General features: G+C 29.6%; 2 protein-coding genes across 2 annotated transcripts; both read left to right on the top strand.

Moving 5' to 3' along the window:
* The first annotated feature begins 1,834 nt into the window (after positions 1-1,834).
* On the top strand, positions 1,835-4,853 carry LOC125809360 (borneol dehydrogenase, mitochondrial-like). Its single transcript, XM_049489016.1, has 3 exons — positions 1,835-1,857; positions 3,968-4,308; positions 4,426-4,853. The coding sequence occupies exons 1-3, from the start codon at positions 1,835-1,837 to the stop codon at positions 4,851-4,853; spliced, it is 792 nt and encodes a 263-aa protein (XP_049344973.1).
* Positions 4,854-7,475: 2,622 nt separating this feature from the next.
* LOC125809357 (borneol dehydrogenase, mitochondrial-like) lies at positions 7,476-13,007 on the top strand. Its single transcript, XM_049489013.1, has 3 exons — positions 7,476-7,560; positions 12,068-12,408; positions 12,561-13,007. The coding sequence occupies exons 1-3, from the start codon at positions 7,538-7,540 to the stop codon at positions 12,986-12,988; spliced, it is 792 nt and encodes a 263-aa protein (XP_049344970.1). The 5' UTR covers positions 7,476-7,537; the 3' UTR covers positions 12,989-13,007.
* Positions 13,008-15,552: the final 2,545 nt, after the last annotated feature.

The following is a 15,552-nucleotide window of genomic DNA, read 5'->3' as shown; positions in this document are numbered from 1 at the left end:
AATACATTTTTAATACATATTGCAACCATCACTCATTTTCTCAGTGATAAAAGTAAAGATAATTTATAAGATACATATGATATAAGTTTTATTCATGAATAATATGAGTTTAATTCAGTTTATAGATCGTTGTCTTGTCTTTTGTTAGTTACATTTTTCATTCATTCTTATTTCTCTCTTCTAATTCAATTTTAATATTGTGTAATACAATTTTAAAGCAATTTAATTTATTTTGCAATTTTTTTTATTTATTTGTTACTATTTGATTACTTGTTTAATTCATTATTAATACAAGTTTAACTTACTCTATAGATCATTGTGTGTAATACATTTTGAATTCAACTTTAAATGTGTGTAATACATTTTTAATCAAGTTTAATTCATTTTGCAATTTATTATGTCTCTTCATTTGTAACGATTAAATTATTTGTTTAATTAATTAATTATTAATACAAATTTTATTCATTCTACGTATCATTGACTACTCTACGAAAGAAAGTAGAGAGAGAAACAAAAGAAGAAAAAAAGCAACAGAAAGAGAGAGAGAAAGAGCAGCAAAAGGAAAGCAAAAAAAAGAAAAAACAGCAAAAAGAAAGCAAGAGAGAAAGAGCAACAAAAATAAAGGAGCGAGAAAGAGAGAAAAATTAAAAAGCTAAGAGAGAAAAAAGAGAAAGAGGCGAGAGAAAGAAAAATGTAATAAAATATAGAGTATTCTTTTATATTGCTATAAGTGGTAATAATTAAAGAGTATATCTAAAATAAGTAATTATTTTTTAAAAAGGATTCACTCAAGTAATTAATCCAAATATTGATCTAGTTATATATAGGATCCTTCAAAAAAAGTGTTTGCATTATCTAAGAATTTAATCATTACTAATAATTATGATAAATTTGTTTCAACGATTTTTTTTTGGCAAAAAGTTAAAAATTTAGCTGCAATATACTATGTCTCGATGATATTTGATTTACATAAAAATAATCAATTAAAAACATGAGTTATTTTGAACATGAAAATGCACTCTTGACAATCAAGATAAAAATATAAATTAAATTACGAAGTAAATGCAAACAATTTGATTATTGTAAAGAGAAATACATGAATAGAACCAAGTGATTTAAAAAAACTATTTATAACATTTTTTTAATTTTTAAAACATTAATTTATATAAAAAATCAATGTATAATATTTTTATAAACGAACACAAAAACGAATTACTCCACAAAATATCTAAATTCTCATATTCCTTATATATCATTCTATAAGATACTTACAGAAATATAAAAGGTTCAATTTTATGAAATTAATACACAAAATTTTACGTTTTTTTAATTGTAATTTCACTACCTTCAATTTCTTCAATTTCATTCAAGAATTAAATTGAAATTTTCTAGTCACATTCACTTTAAATTTTTCCTCAAATAAATAAATAATATATAAAAATAAAATAGAAATATTAGACATTTTGGGTAAGTCTCAAAATTTCTTTATGATCTCAATAAATGTAACGTATAGAGGAGGAAAAAGGAAAGTAAAGGAAAAGGAGAAAAAAAGAAAGTAAAGGAAAAGTTTAAAATGAATAAGAAAAGTAATAAAGATGAAATAAAATGAAATAGTACGACATGATCCCCATTTGTACAGTTGGCAGCCAAAGAAAGCCTCACACAACTGACAATAGGTGTGCCGCGTAATAAAAAAATTTCTCCTTCTGTCCTATCCATCCCTTATATAATAGAGCAGAAGCATACACTTTTCTCATAATTTGTCCAAGCAATTTTGCTTTTCTTTTCCACTTGGAAGTCTTTGAGCTAGGGCCGGCTATTATACACTTTTTCAATGGCTGCACATTTTGCAAGAAGGTAAAACATTTCTTGATATAATATTTTAAGATAATCTGATGACTTTCTTCTAGTTACTCTGTCATGTGCTTTTTATCCGATCCGTAGTAATTTATGAGTTTAAAGAGACCCTTCAACTTTTATTTATTGATCAACTTAATTTATCCTCCGTCATATTATTCAACTATTTATATTATATTCCTACCGTTTATAAACTTTAACAAATATATCATGGCTTAATTGATTGCCCAATCTAAGTTGTATATATACCTGATAGTATATAACGAGCTCCTACTCATAAGTATTAATGTAACTTAATATTCTTATTATATTTTCCAAGTTACTATATACGATCAAGACTTGATTCGGTGATCTCCTAAAATTGTTATTATATTTCACTTAGACATTTTAACTGAGTCATGCTTATTTTAGACACTTCATGTAGAGTTTTGTTGTGTCATTTTGACACTTTTTTAAATGTCAGCAAAAATAAATAGTGCGTATTTTACACTCGCGAATAATGTATAAAATGACAAATTAAACGATAATATTTGTCATTTGTATCAAAAGTAATTTTTAAATAATTAATTTTTTAGTAAAAATAAAAATAAAAATAGACCAATGAATTAATGACACATGACCCAAATAATTACCAAATAAAATAAAAATTAAATATGAAATCAATAAAAAGAACAACCACCTCATCCCACCAACTGAGTCGTCTTCTCCAAATACCCCTCAACTCTTTTGCAGAAACACCCCAAACCCCCAAATCCCCCTCCCGATTTGTTCCCAACCCCCGCCACCCAGACAAAAACAAAACGCCTTTTGCAGTAAAACTGGCCGCCCCCGTTGGCTTTTCCTTTTGCAGAAACATCTGCAGCTATGATCATTTTTCCTTTTTTTGGGCTTAATAAATAGCTTGATGGTGAATGGAATTTTTTTGTTGGTTTAAATTTTTCTTTTTAACTTAGTTTAAAGAAGTTTACTCTGTTATTTTGTTGAAATCTTAGTTTACCGTGGATGAAATTTAATTTAGGCAAAAATGGTGGCAGAAAATGGAGTTAATATCTTAAAAGGTCATTCAACTTTGAGAATTTATCTAATAAAGTCATTAAACTTTATTTTGTATCAATAAAATCACTCAACTTTAACATTTGTATCAATAAAACCATTTAACTAAATTTAGCCTTAATTATTAATATAATAGGATTAACACACTAAACCAACATTTTACCCGTGATATATCCCACCCAGGAGCCCTTATTTGTTGGTTATAATTTAAAATCTTTAACCTAACCTAGCAGTGAATATTGAGAAGTTTGATAAACAAATTAGTTAGCGCTTTACACAGGAATTTTTTTTCCTTTTCGTAGTTATTTTTTATGCCATGTATACATTTATTAATGGAGTTTAATTACAAAACTTCCACTGCAAATGAGACGTGACAGCCATAATTATTAATGTAATCGCTTAATTTAATAGGATTACCACACTAAATCAACACTTTACCCGTGATATATATCCAACCCAAGAGACCTTTATTTGTTGCTTAATTAAATGCATAATAATTAAACTCCATTAATGTAAACTTGGCATAAAAAATACTATTTTGTGATATAAAAAAAAATTCAATGATAAATTTAGTTAAGTGATTTTATTTATACAAAAGTTAAGTTGAATGATTTTTTTGATACAAAAATGTAAGTTGAGTGATTTTATTGATACAAAACAAAGTTCAATGACTTTGCTAGATAAATTCTCAAAATTGAGTGACCTTTTGAGATATTAACTCCAGAAAATGGGGAGAAGAAAAAAAAATTAAAATTAATTAAATAATTATTTCACACGCCATTCAATGAGAGTGTAATACACTCATTATGTCATGTAAGCAAAAAATGTTAAAATGACACAAGGAAACTTTACATGAAGTGTTTAAAATGAACGTCACTTGACTAAGACGTATAAGTGAAATATGGTGTCAACTTTAGAATGTCATCGATGAGTTAAGCCCAAGATTAATGTTAAGCAAAGTTATAGTATCTTTTTATGTGATTAACCATATATTACATAAAACATAAATATGAAAGGAAATATTAAAATAACATCCATGGCCATTGTATTACTTTAGGCTTGAAGGTAAAGTTGCAATCATAACTGGTGCTGCTAGTGGCATCGGTGAAGTGGCTGCAAGACTTTTCACGAGACATGGAGCTATAGTGGTGATTGCAGACATTCAAGATGACTTGGCCCAAAAAGTTTGTGAAAATTTGGATCCATCATCAATCACCTATGTTCATTGTGACGTTACAAAAGAAGATGACCTAAAAAATGTGGTGAACACTGCGGTTTTCAAGTACGGCAAACTCGACATCATGTACAACAATGCGGGTTTTGTGGATGAAATAAAATCCAACATTCTTGATAATGAAAAATCTGAATTCGAGAAAGTTATTAACATTAACCTCATAGGTATGAAATAATTGAACTTTTTATTCCTAGCTTATGGATTGTTATGATAATTCAAGCATATTGAACTCCTGATCAACCTAATCAGTCAAACTTATACATTATATTTATCCCTGGCAGGTACATTTGTGGGGATTAAAGAAGCAGCCCGAGTCATGATCCCTCGAGGTCAAGGTAGCATAATTTCCACTGCTAGTGTTTGTGCATCGATAGGCGGTGTTTGTTCTCATGCCTACACGAGCTCAAAGCATGGTGTTTTAGGACTTACTCGGAATGCTGCAGTTGATTTAGGACGATATGGTATTCGTGTGAATTGTGTGTCGCCATACGCTGTTCTTACAACTATGGGTTTAGATGCCTTAAAAAAAATAGGCAAGGACAGTTCAGATGTTTATTCTAACTTGAAAGGTGCTACACTTACTCCCAATGATGTGGCTGAAGCTGCTGTTTTCTTAGCAAGTGACGAGTCTAAGTATGTGAGTGGCCATGATTTAATTGTTGATGGAGGATTCACTGTTGAGAATCCAGGTTTATCCATGTTCAAGTAATTAATTTTACTTGATAAATGTAAAAGAAAATAATAAAAAAAGACGTTTCTTACGTTTGAGGGAACGTTCAAATATTTCCTTAAATATGCACCGAACGCTTTTAGTCTTTTAAATTTATGGCTTTGTTTGGTTTCGGATTTTAAAAAATAAAAACCGATAAAATCGAATTAGATATATAAAGTATTTAGGTTTAGAATTAAATTAGAGTTAACCACTTTTTGTTCCTTTTTGGTTATTGTCTTTCATAATGATTACGTCTATATTTTAAGTTTGAACATCTTTAATAGGTATACTTATAAACATTGTGTTTTAAGTTTTACTTATGATTTATATTAGAAAGTATATTTAAGGGATTTAATATTGTTACTTTGGTTATGTTATTAATTATTGACATAACCGAATAACCAAATCGAAAAAAACCGAACCGAATAGAGGAAAACCGAACAAAATCAAATTTATCTTGGATCGAATTGGGTTACACTTTTACAAAACTAAAAACCAAAAAATCCAAATCAAATAGTGCAAAACCAAATCAATAAATCGAATGCACATCCCTAGATCTAGGGGTGAAAAGGCATTGACGTGAAGTTATTTATCCAATTATTTATGCTAAAATTATATAATTACTATTCTATATAAAAAATAAATAAAATAATTTATGAAATATCTTTAATAATCCAATTATGCGTATCGATCCCTAAGAGTATGACGTCATAGTTTGTCAAATCATTTAGAAAAATTGTAGCGGAAAACGACATAAATACACTCCTGAAGTTGTCCCGAAAATTCAGTTACACTCTTAAATTATTGGGACAATCTATTAAACACCTATATTACTCAAAAGTGAATTTTAATACCACTCTCAAAGCTGATGTGGAAATAAATTAAATACAAAATAAATAAGGGCGCATTTGAGTAAAAAAAAAGGGTAAATTTTATTTCCCACCCATCCTTCTTCTTCACGTTACCCCACCTTTCTTCTACTCCATTATTTGTTTTATCACAAACACTCTTTTTGCTATGACCAAGGAAAAAAATATTATTTTATGATAAATTTTCAAGAAAAAAAATAGAAAATAACATTGCAGAATAGAAATTCATTGCAAAGATTGGTGAAGTTGTTAATTAATTAGGTTCACTGCTCGAAAAAATTTCGGCGAGACATCTAAAATTGGTCAATTTTTACTATTTCCACATCAATTTCATGAAGTCAAGCATTAATTATTCAATTATTTTTATCTTTTTTATTGATTGTGAGCATTTGAAAAAAGAAATTTTTTAGATCTTTCTTTTTCTATGTAAAAAGTTTCTAGATTTTGTACAAAATTCAAATTTTTTAATGTATGTTTATAGATCTTACTTCTCTCTCAAACCAATTCTATTTAGATTTTCTTCAAAATTAGTAATATTAAACGTCATTCTCCTCTTTGAGCTTGAATAAAATTTGTAATTGTAATATTTTTTTGTGGTGCATTTGGTGATGGATTATAAACTTAGTGGTGGCAAGATTTTTAATTTCGATAATGACAATGAAACTCGTGATTTTGATGTGGGTGCTGAAATTTATGGTTATGATTGATGAATTTCAATATTGGTAGTGATGTGGTTCCAATGGTGAATTTAGTTAAATTTAATGGTTGTTATCATTTTTTTATGATGGCAATGGTTGTGGGATGATGCTGGTGGTGAATTGGTTGTGGGTGGTGAAATTTATGATGGTGAAAAAGTGAATTTGGTGATAATAACAACAATGATAGCGTTTTAATGGTGGATTTGATGGCGTATAGGGAAGAAGATGCAATTGAGTGACATGTATTTTTTTTTAAAAATCTGACGTAATTATTGATGTGATAGTGACATGATGATGATGTGGCGCGAGTGTGAAACACGTTCTCATCATGTGACTGGTTATATCTATGTTAGTGTTTAAATAAATTCACTTTTAAATAATTCAAGTGCGTAATAGATCATCACAATAGTTTAAAGGGGTCGTTTGGTAGAGTGTATAAGAATAATGCTGAATATGATGTATTAGTAATGCATGCATTAGTAATGCAAGCATTAGTAATGCTTGCATTAGTTATGTTTGCATTATTTCTTATACATTGTTTGGTTTGATGTATTGGAAATAGCAAGCCTTGTATAAAGACTATTAAAAAAATATTTGTTTACAAAAATACCCCCACATTCTTTTACAAAAATAATAATAATAATAATATAATAATAATTATAATAATAATAATTATTATTATAATAATTAATTATTATTATTATTATTATTATTATTATTAATAGAGGGTAGTTTTGTCATTAGTTAATCTAATGCATGCATTAAAACCATTGCATTGCTAATACCTAGAAATCCATGGTATTAGCAATACACACTTTAATACACAATAGAGTGTATAACTAATGCAAGCATTAGTTATACATAAGTTGGAAAAGAGTACCAAACAAGGTACTAGTAATACACAGTGCTAATGCATGCGTTATTTTTCCTAATACACTCTACCAAACGACCCCTAAGTCTATAACTGACTTTTCATGATGCATTTCCCCCAATTTGTGGCTAATAATCCTTCTATCCTATCTCTCCTTTTAAATATATAAATATCGCACTAGTGTCCAAACATTTTACTTTTCTGTTCCAACTTGAAGTCTTTTAGGGCTATTTACAGTTTCCAATGGCTGCCCACATATCAAGAAGGTTAGACATTTTTTTTATATATTTTTATAATTGTGATGATTGGATCAACTTGAATATGTTTTTGATTAGTTTTATAGGATTTGTGACATCTTTCAGCAGATATAAGGTGAATTTATTTATTAAAATTATGACAAATAAGATGAAATTATCTAGTGAATTTTTATTACCATCAAAATTTAAATTTAAAACTTCAAAATTCTCATTTCACTTTTTAACATCTATCAGTATGATCACAGTTTTGGTGCTCTAATATATCTTGCTCAACTACTACTGAAAGATAGATAGTAAACAAGCAATATCTCCATTTTTTTAAATTTCTTGAATGCCCTCAAATCTTTTTTCCAACACATTAAAAAAAAGTATTTATTCATTTTTTGGGTCATTTCCAAAAAAAATAATAGAAATGGGAACCAACTCAGCCATCACTAGCGGCTCATCACCAAGTGACAACCTTCCCCACCACTAATAGAAGGTCCACAAGGTCATTCTTGTCCTTCCCACACTTCATCACTTAGGAGTCGTACGGTAGTTGGATATAGTTACGCATATATTCGTAATGTGCGTGTTAGTTATATATGTATTATAATATTAGTTATCTAGAGTTTAGTTATGCAAGATTGTGTTAGTTATATATGTATTATAATATTAGTTATCTAGAGTTTAGTTATGCAAGATTTAGTTATACATGTATTAGTTTTATATATTAGTTAGGTAGAGTTTAGTTATGCAAGATTTAGTTATACACGTATTATGTAGATATTATTTATGCATGATTTAATTATGTCGAGATTACAATACATTAGTGAGCTAATTTTTATTTCTTAATCCAATATATAATTAGTGAGCTAATGTTTATTATAACCATTGAAATAAAAAAACTATATAAATAACACATTAAAATTAAATAAATATCAATAGTTAAAAACAATAAAGTAAATACAAAATAACTAAAAGTAATTAAGTAATTTTTACTCAATATGATAAAATAATTAAGCGATAGATAGTTTAAATTAAAAGAAATAAAAAATAACTAAAAAAATTAAAACTTGTATTGGTAGTGCGTTACAGAGAAACTATGCAAATGAAATTAATTACAATTAGTAGTCACTGCCTTGCCCCCAAAGAAATTAATTAACAAAAAGTGAAGCAAGGAAACTAAAAGTAATTAAGAAGATAAAAAACCCAAAGCAAGAAAACTCATAGTGCTTTTTTTTACATGTATTAATTATTTGATTTGTTGCAAAAGTAAATTGATAGGGGTAAAGAAGTAATTTACTATTTTAATACATGTATAACTAATACACACAACTTATTCCACCTTCTATTCCGCATAAATTATACATAGATTTCCTCATAATTTCTACAAGTATTAATTATGTAGGATTATAAAAACTGCAACCAAACATCCTATAAATTAATTAATTAATACTGGAATAAGTTTTATATAACACTTGAAAAGCTACCATATCAAACATTGTATAAAATTAATAGATGAATAACTTTTATACAATTTTTGAAAACTTACAATCAAACATTGTGTAAAATTAATACATGAATAACTTTGATTCTTTTTGCAAATCAAACATGGTATAAAAAATATAATACATGAATAACAAAGTTATGTATTAGTTATGACATAATTTAATTATTTTTCTAGTAGATTTTTAGGGGTCATTTAGTTGTTGGATAGAGTTATACATGTATTAGTTATATATATACATGAATAACTTTTTTATTATCCACCTACCAAATGTAGTATTAATTATATACATGAATAACCTTTTTCTTATCCACCTACCAAACGTCGTATACGTTATACGGACTCTAATACAGGGATAAGACTTATTTTATACAACTATCAAACGACCCCTTCATTTATGTATGATTAATACATATATTGGTTTTATATTTTATTCAATATTATAAGTTATATAACTAGGACATAATAAATTATGATATTAGCATATTAAGGACAGTTAATGCTCCATTCATTTCATTTTACTTGGTCCCTATTCAAACATAGATATTTCATTTTACTTGTTTATTTTAACATATCAAAATAGCTTTTTTTTTCTCATACGACCCTTAGGCGTCGTTTGGCATGAGGATAAGACATAATAAATTTTGGAATTAATAGGATGGGTTATCCCATATTTGGTTGGAATAAAATACGGGATAATTTATTCCGAGATAACTTATTCTCCAACAAAGCTAGCCTTTAGTATTAAATAACTACATAAAATAGTACTCTCTTTGTTCATTTTTATTTGTCACATTTGGACTTGACCCATCCATTTAAGAAAAAAATAATTTGACATGACTATTTTACTACACAACCCCTATTATTTGATGTTTAGTATTATGTCTTGAAAAATGATTTGAGAAATAAGTGATTAATGCTAATGGTAAATCATGATAAAAAAAATTATCTTTTCTAAATATATTAAAAATGACAGGTAAAAATAAAAGTTTATTTATGAAATAGTGGACAAGTATAAATAACAAAGGAAATAGTACTCAAATTTAGAATTCTAGCGCATCACTAATAAGGTTAGTTTAATAATAATATAATTTTTTAAAAGAATGTATCAAGTCAACGAGAGTCAAGTTTACATGATCATAAGCATAGTTAAAAGAAAAACTACCCTAAATACACTGAATCAAACCGTAGATAAAAAATAATCATAACATAGCTAATCTCAACATTCCTAATACACTCTATTTAAAATTATTCTAATAAACTCTACCAAACCACCTTTTAAAAATAACTCACAATAGATTCATACACAAAGAGTCTTTCTCTGTGAAGAACATCAACGAAAACCAGCAACATTCAAGCTTTCATCCACAAATTCAATAGCTTTAGTTATAGATTGGATTGCCAATAGCTTCTATATTTTGCAGGTTGTGATTAAGAGTGTGTTTGGCATGGAGAAAAATATTTTTGAAACATATTTCAAATTTAAAAAAAATAAAATTTTACGCCATCCCTATCCCTCCCCTGCGACCCCATCGATCTTTTTTAAAAAAATATTGTTTTTGAAATTTTTTTTCCTGGGTGAGGTCCTAAGTCAAATCTCAGGGTTGGATTACAAAATGGTTATCGGGGTCTTGTCCTAGTTTGGATGTTGGGGTCGAGTCTTAAATCAATTATCGGGGTTGATTTTCGGATCAAAAATTATTTTTTTAAAGAGTATTTTTTAGTCTCAAGCAAAAAATAAAGATATTTTCTGAAAAATATTTTTCATTCACCAACAAAACATCAAAATATATTTCTACTCACCAACCAAATATGAGAAAATAAGTTAGAAATCCACTTATTTTTCGAGAAAAACATTAAAACATTTTCGATGAAAAATATTTTCCTCATACCAAACACACCCTAAATGACAAAAGACCCTACTCCTATTTTCCTAATGTCTTAATCATAATATGAGGGCATTCAAACAAACTAAAAAATGGGGAGATTCTTCTATCGTACGTCATATATACATTTTTTAAAAAGTGACAAGTTTTGTGTGCCATCCTCTAATTGTTTATTATCTTCCTTCTGCAAACAGAGCACAACCCAAGTGAGTAATGGGAAAAGCTTAATGTTTCCTGCCTGATATTTGTTGAATTCTGACAAGAATGGCAACAGGGCTCACAATAGGGCGGGATGGGATAGGTGAAGCCTTACTCTATCATAGATTCAACCTGCCCTACCCGATTTATTTAATATTATATTGTTTTTCAACCTGCCCGATCTGGCCCTATTTAGCTCGTCTCGCCCTACTTAGCTCCTTCAATTATTATTTTTTCAAATTTGTAACGATAGTTTAGAAAATTTTAAGATAATCAAAATATTATCAATGAAGCTTTGCTTATCCTTTTTTTTTAAAAGAAAATAATATATGGATAAAAAGTTATATAAAGATAAAATTTTAAAGTTACAGTGCTTAGTTTTCATGGGTAAGACAAAGTGTTGATCACAAACAGTGCTTGCTGTTATTACGGTATCTTATAACAGAAAATTTAACTAACATGTTTCTAATTACAAGAGTAGAACTTCACATATGTATATTGTTTAGCTCCGCCCCGTCCCATTTAGAATTTTAATTGTAGTTTACTTGCCCTGTTTTGTCCTGCCCTGCCCCTCCTCGCCCCACCCCTTTTTTACCCTGCCCTGTTGCCGAGATTCTTATTGGCAACATTAATGTTATCTTCTGTGGAAAAGTAGCTTTTAGTTTATACTCTGTTCCAAAATAAGTCTCATCTTAGGAATTCAAGACAAAATTTTATAAGTTTTCAATCTATATTATTATATTCCATCTTCTGAATAATGTTTATTTCTAGAAAAAATATTTATTAAATAAAGATAGATTAATAAACTATATATTGTATTTATAGCGTAATGTTTACTAGGATAATACTTACTTTGGACGGAGGTGGTAATATTATACATGGCCAATAGACAAAAACTCATGAAATGTTAAGGAGTAACACACATCATTATTATTTATTTTAGGCTTAAAGGTAAAGTTGCAATTATAACTGGTGCTGCTAGTGGCATTGGTGAAGCAGCTGCGAAACTTTTCTCTAGGTATGGAGCCAAAGTGGTGATTGCAGACATTCAAGACGACTTGGCACATAAAGTTTGCAAAGATTTGGATCCATCATCAACTACCTTTGTGCATTGTGATGTTACAAAAGAGGAAGACCTAGAAAATGTTGTGAACATTGTTGTAGACAAGTATGGCAAGCTAGACATCATGTACAATAATGCTGGTATTATGGGAGCAGTCAAATCCAATATTCTTGAAAATGAAAAATCTGACTTCGAAAAAGTCATTAGTACTAACCTCGTAGGTATGGAAAAAGTCATTATATTCTGGCTTTGATCCTTGTGATATTTTACTCAACATATTTAACTTGGAGTTATTGAAAAGCATGTTGTGATCAGAATGAAAATTCGTCCATATGTCCGAGACTAAAAAGTACAAATTTAATTTCCCTGGCAGGTACATTTCTTGGAATTAAACAAGCAGCACGAGTCATGATCCCTCGCGTTCAAGGTAGCATAATTACAACTGGTAGTGTTTGTTCATCCATAGGTGGTGTTTGTCCTCATGCCTACACGAGTTCAAAACATGGCTTGTTAGGACTTACTCGGAATGCTGCAGTTGATTTAGGACGATATGGCATTCGTGTGAATTGTGTGTCGCCATACGTTATTCTTACGGCATCAGCTTTAAATACCTTAAAAAAGATGGGGAAGGAAGATTCAGATGTTTATTCTACCTTAAAAGGTGCTACACTTACTCCTAATGATGTCGCCGAAACAGCTGTTTTCCTAGCAAGTGATGAGTCCAAGTATGTTAATGGCCAAGATTTTATTATTGATGGTGGATTCACAATTGAGAATCTAGGTTTATCAATGTTCAAGTAGTTTTTTGTATTTGATAAAGCTACACGTAATTTTGAATAAAAGTCATGTTTACTTCATTTTGTTAGACCATTGACATTTTTTTCCAGCTTATTATTTTAACTGTTTTTTACTTATTTCAGTTTAGTGCTTTCTATTTTCTAGCTAGACTTGATCAACTTTAGTTGCTCAACTTTCTGAAGTTAGTGACACATGTTCTTATTTAGTTTTAACATTCACTTTGTAAGTGGCTACTAGATAGGAATAGTTAGGTTTTTCCTTGTATAAATTCAGTTCTTCTGCAAATTAATATACAACTGGAATTTCATAAGTTCACTCTATTTTTATTCTTCCAATCAGTTTCTTGAGTGTTTCTGTTTTAACAGTGGTATCAAAGCCTCTAGTTGATGTTACAGGACCAAAAAGTTTTAACCTACAACACAAATGACATCCAACAACCTACATTTAAATCCACCATTCACTTTCACCGATGAAAATTATCCAATCTGGTCTGTGAAGATGCAAGCCTTTCTGGAAGCCTATGAACTTGAGGAAACTGTGACGGAAGATAAACCATTTGCTGCTCTACCAACAAATCCTACCTTGGCTCAAATCAAATCAAACAATGAAGAGAAGGCAAAGAAATCTAAAGCCAAGTCGCTTATGCAAAGTGTTGTGGCAGATTCTGTGTGTTTACAGAATCATGGCTTGCAAAAGAGCAAAAGAGGCTTGGGATAGGTTGAAAGAAGAATATCAAGGCAGCGATAGAACACGTCAAATGCAAGTGTTGAACCTGAAAAGAGAGTTTCAGTCCTTGAATATGCATGAGGATGAAACAATCACTAAGTATGCTGATAGAATCTCCTTAATTGTTAATAACATTAGACTTCTTGGTGAAGAATATACAAACAAACAAATTGTGGAGAAAGTTCTTGTGGAGGTTTGAATCTAAGACTTCCTCTCTTGAAGAATTTAAGGACCTGGGCAAACTTTCATTAGGTGAACTAATGAGTGCTCTTCAAGCACAAGAGCAAAGGAGTACAATGAGATGGGACAAGTTCACTGAAGGAGCTTTCTCTGTACAAAAGCAAATATTTGGTAAAGGAAAGCAACAGTTCAACCAAAAGAATACGGACAAGCATGGTGAAGGAAACAATAGTGGAGATGTGAAGCAGAAGTTCCCTCCGTGCAAACATTGTAAACATCTGGAGAAGTATTGTTGGTGGAGAGTCAATGCGATATTCAGCAATTGTAAGCAGACGGGCACATATCCAAGGTCTGCAGGTCAAGAGCAAAGGCCTCTGGTGCTTTGCAAGCACAAGTAGCAGAAGCTGCAGACGCACATGAGGAGCAACTATTTTTTTTTTTTATATAGATTTCAGAAAACAACAATTCAAGAATTGGGAATTGTAGGAACAATTCTTTGGCCTTGCTTTGGTACTGATTTGATGTGAAACAAGAAGAAGGAAATGAAATAGAAACAAAAAAAGAGAGATAAAAGAGAGATAAACACAATTAAGTGCAAACAACTAAAAGATGTAATGGTGACACAAACCAAAACACCACTTAATTGAGATAAAAAAGCACCTAATCTATTAGAATCCTCAAGAAAGTAGCAACCTTACTTGAAAGTTCTAGGGCAAGATGTTGAAGTTCAACAAAGGATTTCCAAGCTCTCACGAGAGGCACAATTCAACATATCCAAAAACTACTTATGAAACCCTAATATCTAATAATTATACTAAGGACAAAAAATAGTGAAGAAAGACCCAATTTGACCCTCATTAAATTAGAGGGTAATTAAAATGGTAGAGCACTTAATATATTAAATATCTTCAAATCTTTCATGTTGGAGACTTCCAAAGGTTTCATCTTCATCCATAAAACTTGCAATGCTTGAAGTCCTTCACTTGAATCTTTGTGAAAGGCCTCCTTGAAGTAGTATCACTTTGATCTACATCAGTTAGTATTCACCTATGGAGTCATTTCCTACAAAGGGTTCCTAAATTCCTTAATTTTACAAGTTAGATTATCCAATCAAAGTTAGAGTTTTTTCAATCTTCATGGGCTCTTTTCAATTTTGATTAAATTAATTGTGTTCTATATATTTATGCATGAATTGAGGTAATTACATATTTTGGAGTTAAATTCATATAAACTCATGCATGCCCCACGAGTTTTAAAGTTTGAGCACATGATTAAGTTTATGAACTATGAAAGATGAATTTATGAAGATATGCATGTTCTTTCTATGTAATCAATATAAATGTTTTAAGGTTGCTTTCAGAGTAAAGCATTCATGTTATTGTTGTGAAAGGTTATTCTCATATAAATAATTCAAAGGGTTGAAAGATTTTCTCACCTAAGTTTGAATCAAGATTTAGGAACTATTCTTATTGAACTATAGCTTGGATTGGTTACTTAATTGTGTATTTTCATGGATAATAGGATGAATATGATTAATGAATATTCTGTGGAATTTATGCTTAATATCGAGAAGATATTGAGATGGGAACTCTCTCATTACTATAGGTCTAATTTCTAGTAGCAATCTCTCTATCCCATAACTATGTGCCACCATAGGTTTT

Source organism: Solanum verrucosum, unplaced genomic scaffold (assembly GCF_900185275.1).
Source record: "Solanum verrucosum unplaced genomic scaffold, falcon-dt-bn FXZP01000062.1, whole genome shotgun sequence".
In the NCBI taxonomy this organism is placed as follows: Eukaryota; Viridiplantae; Streptophyta; class Magnoliopsida; order Solanales; family Solanaceae; genus Solanum; species Solanum verrucosum.
Note: the sequence above shows the minus strand (reverse complement) of the source record. Positions and strands in the feature narration are given on the sequence as shown.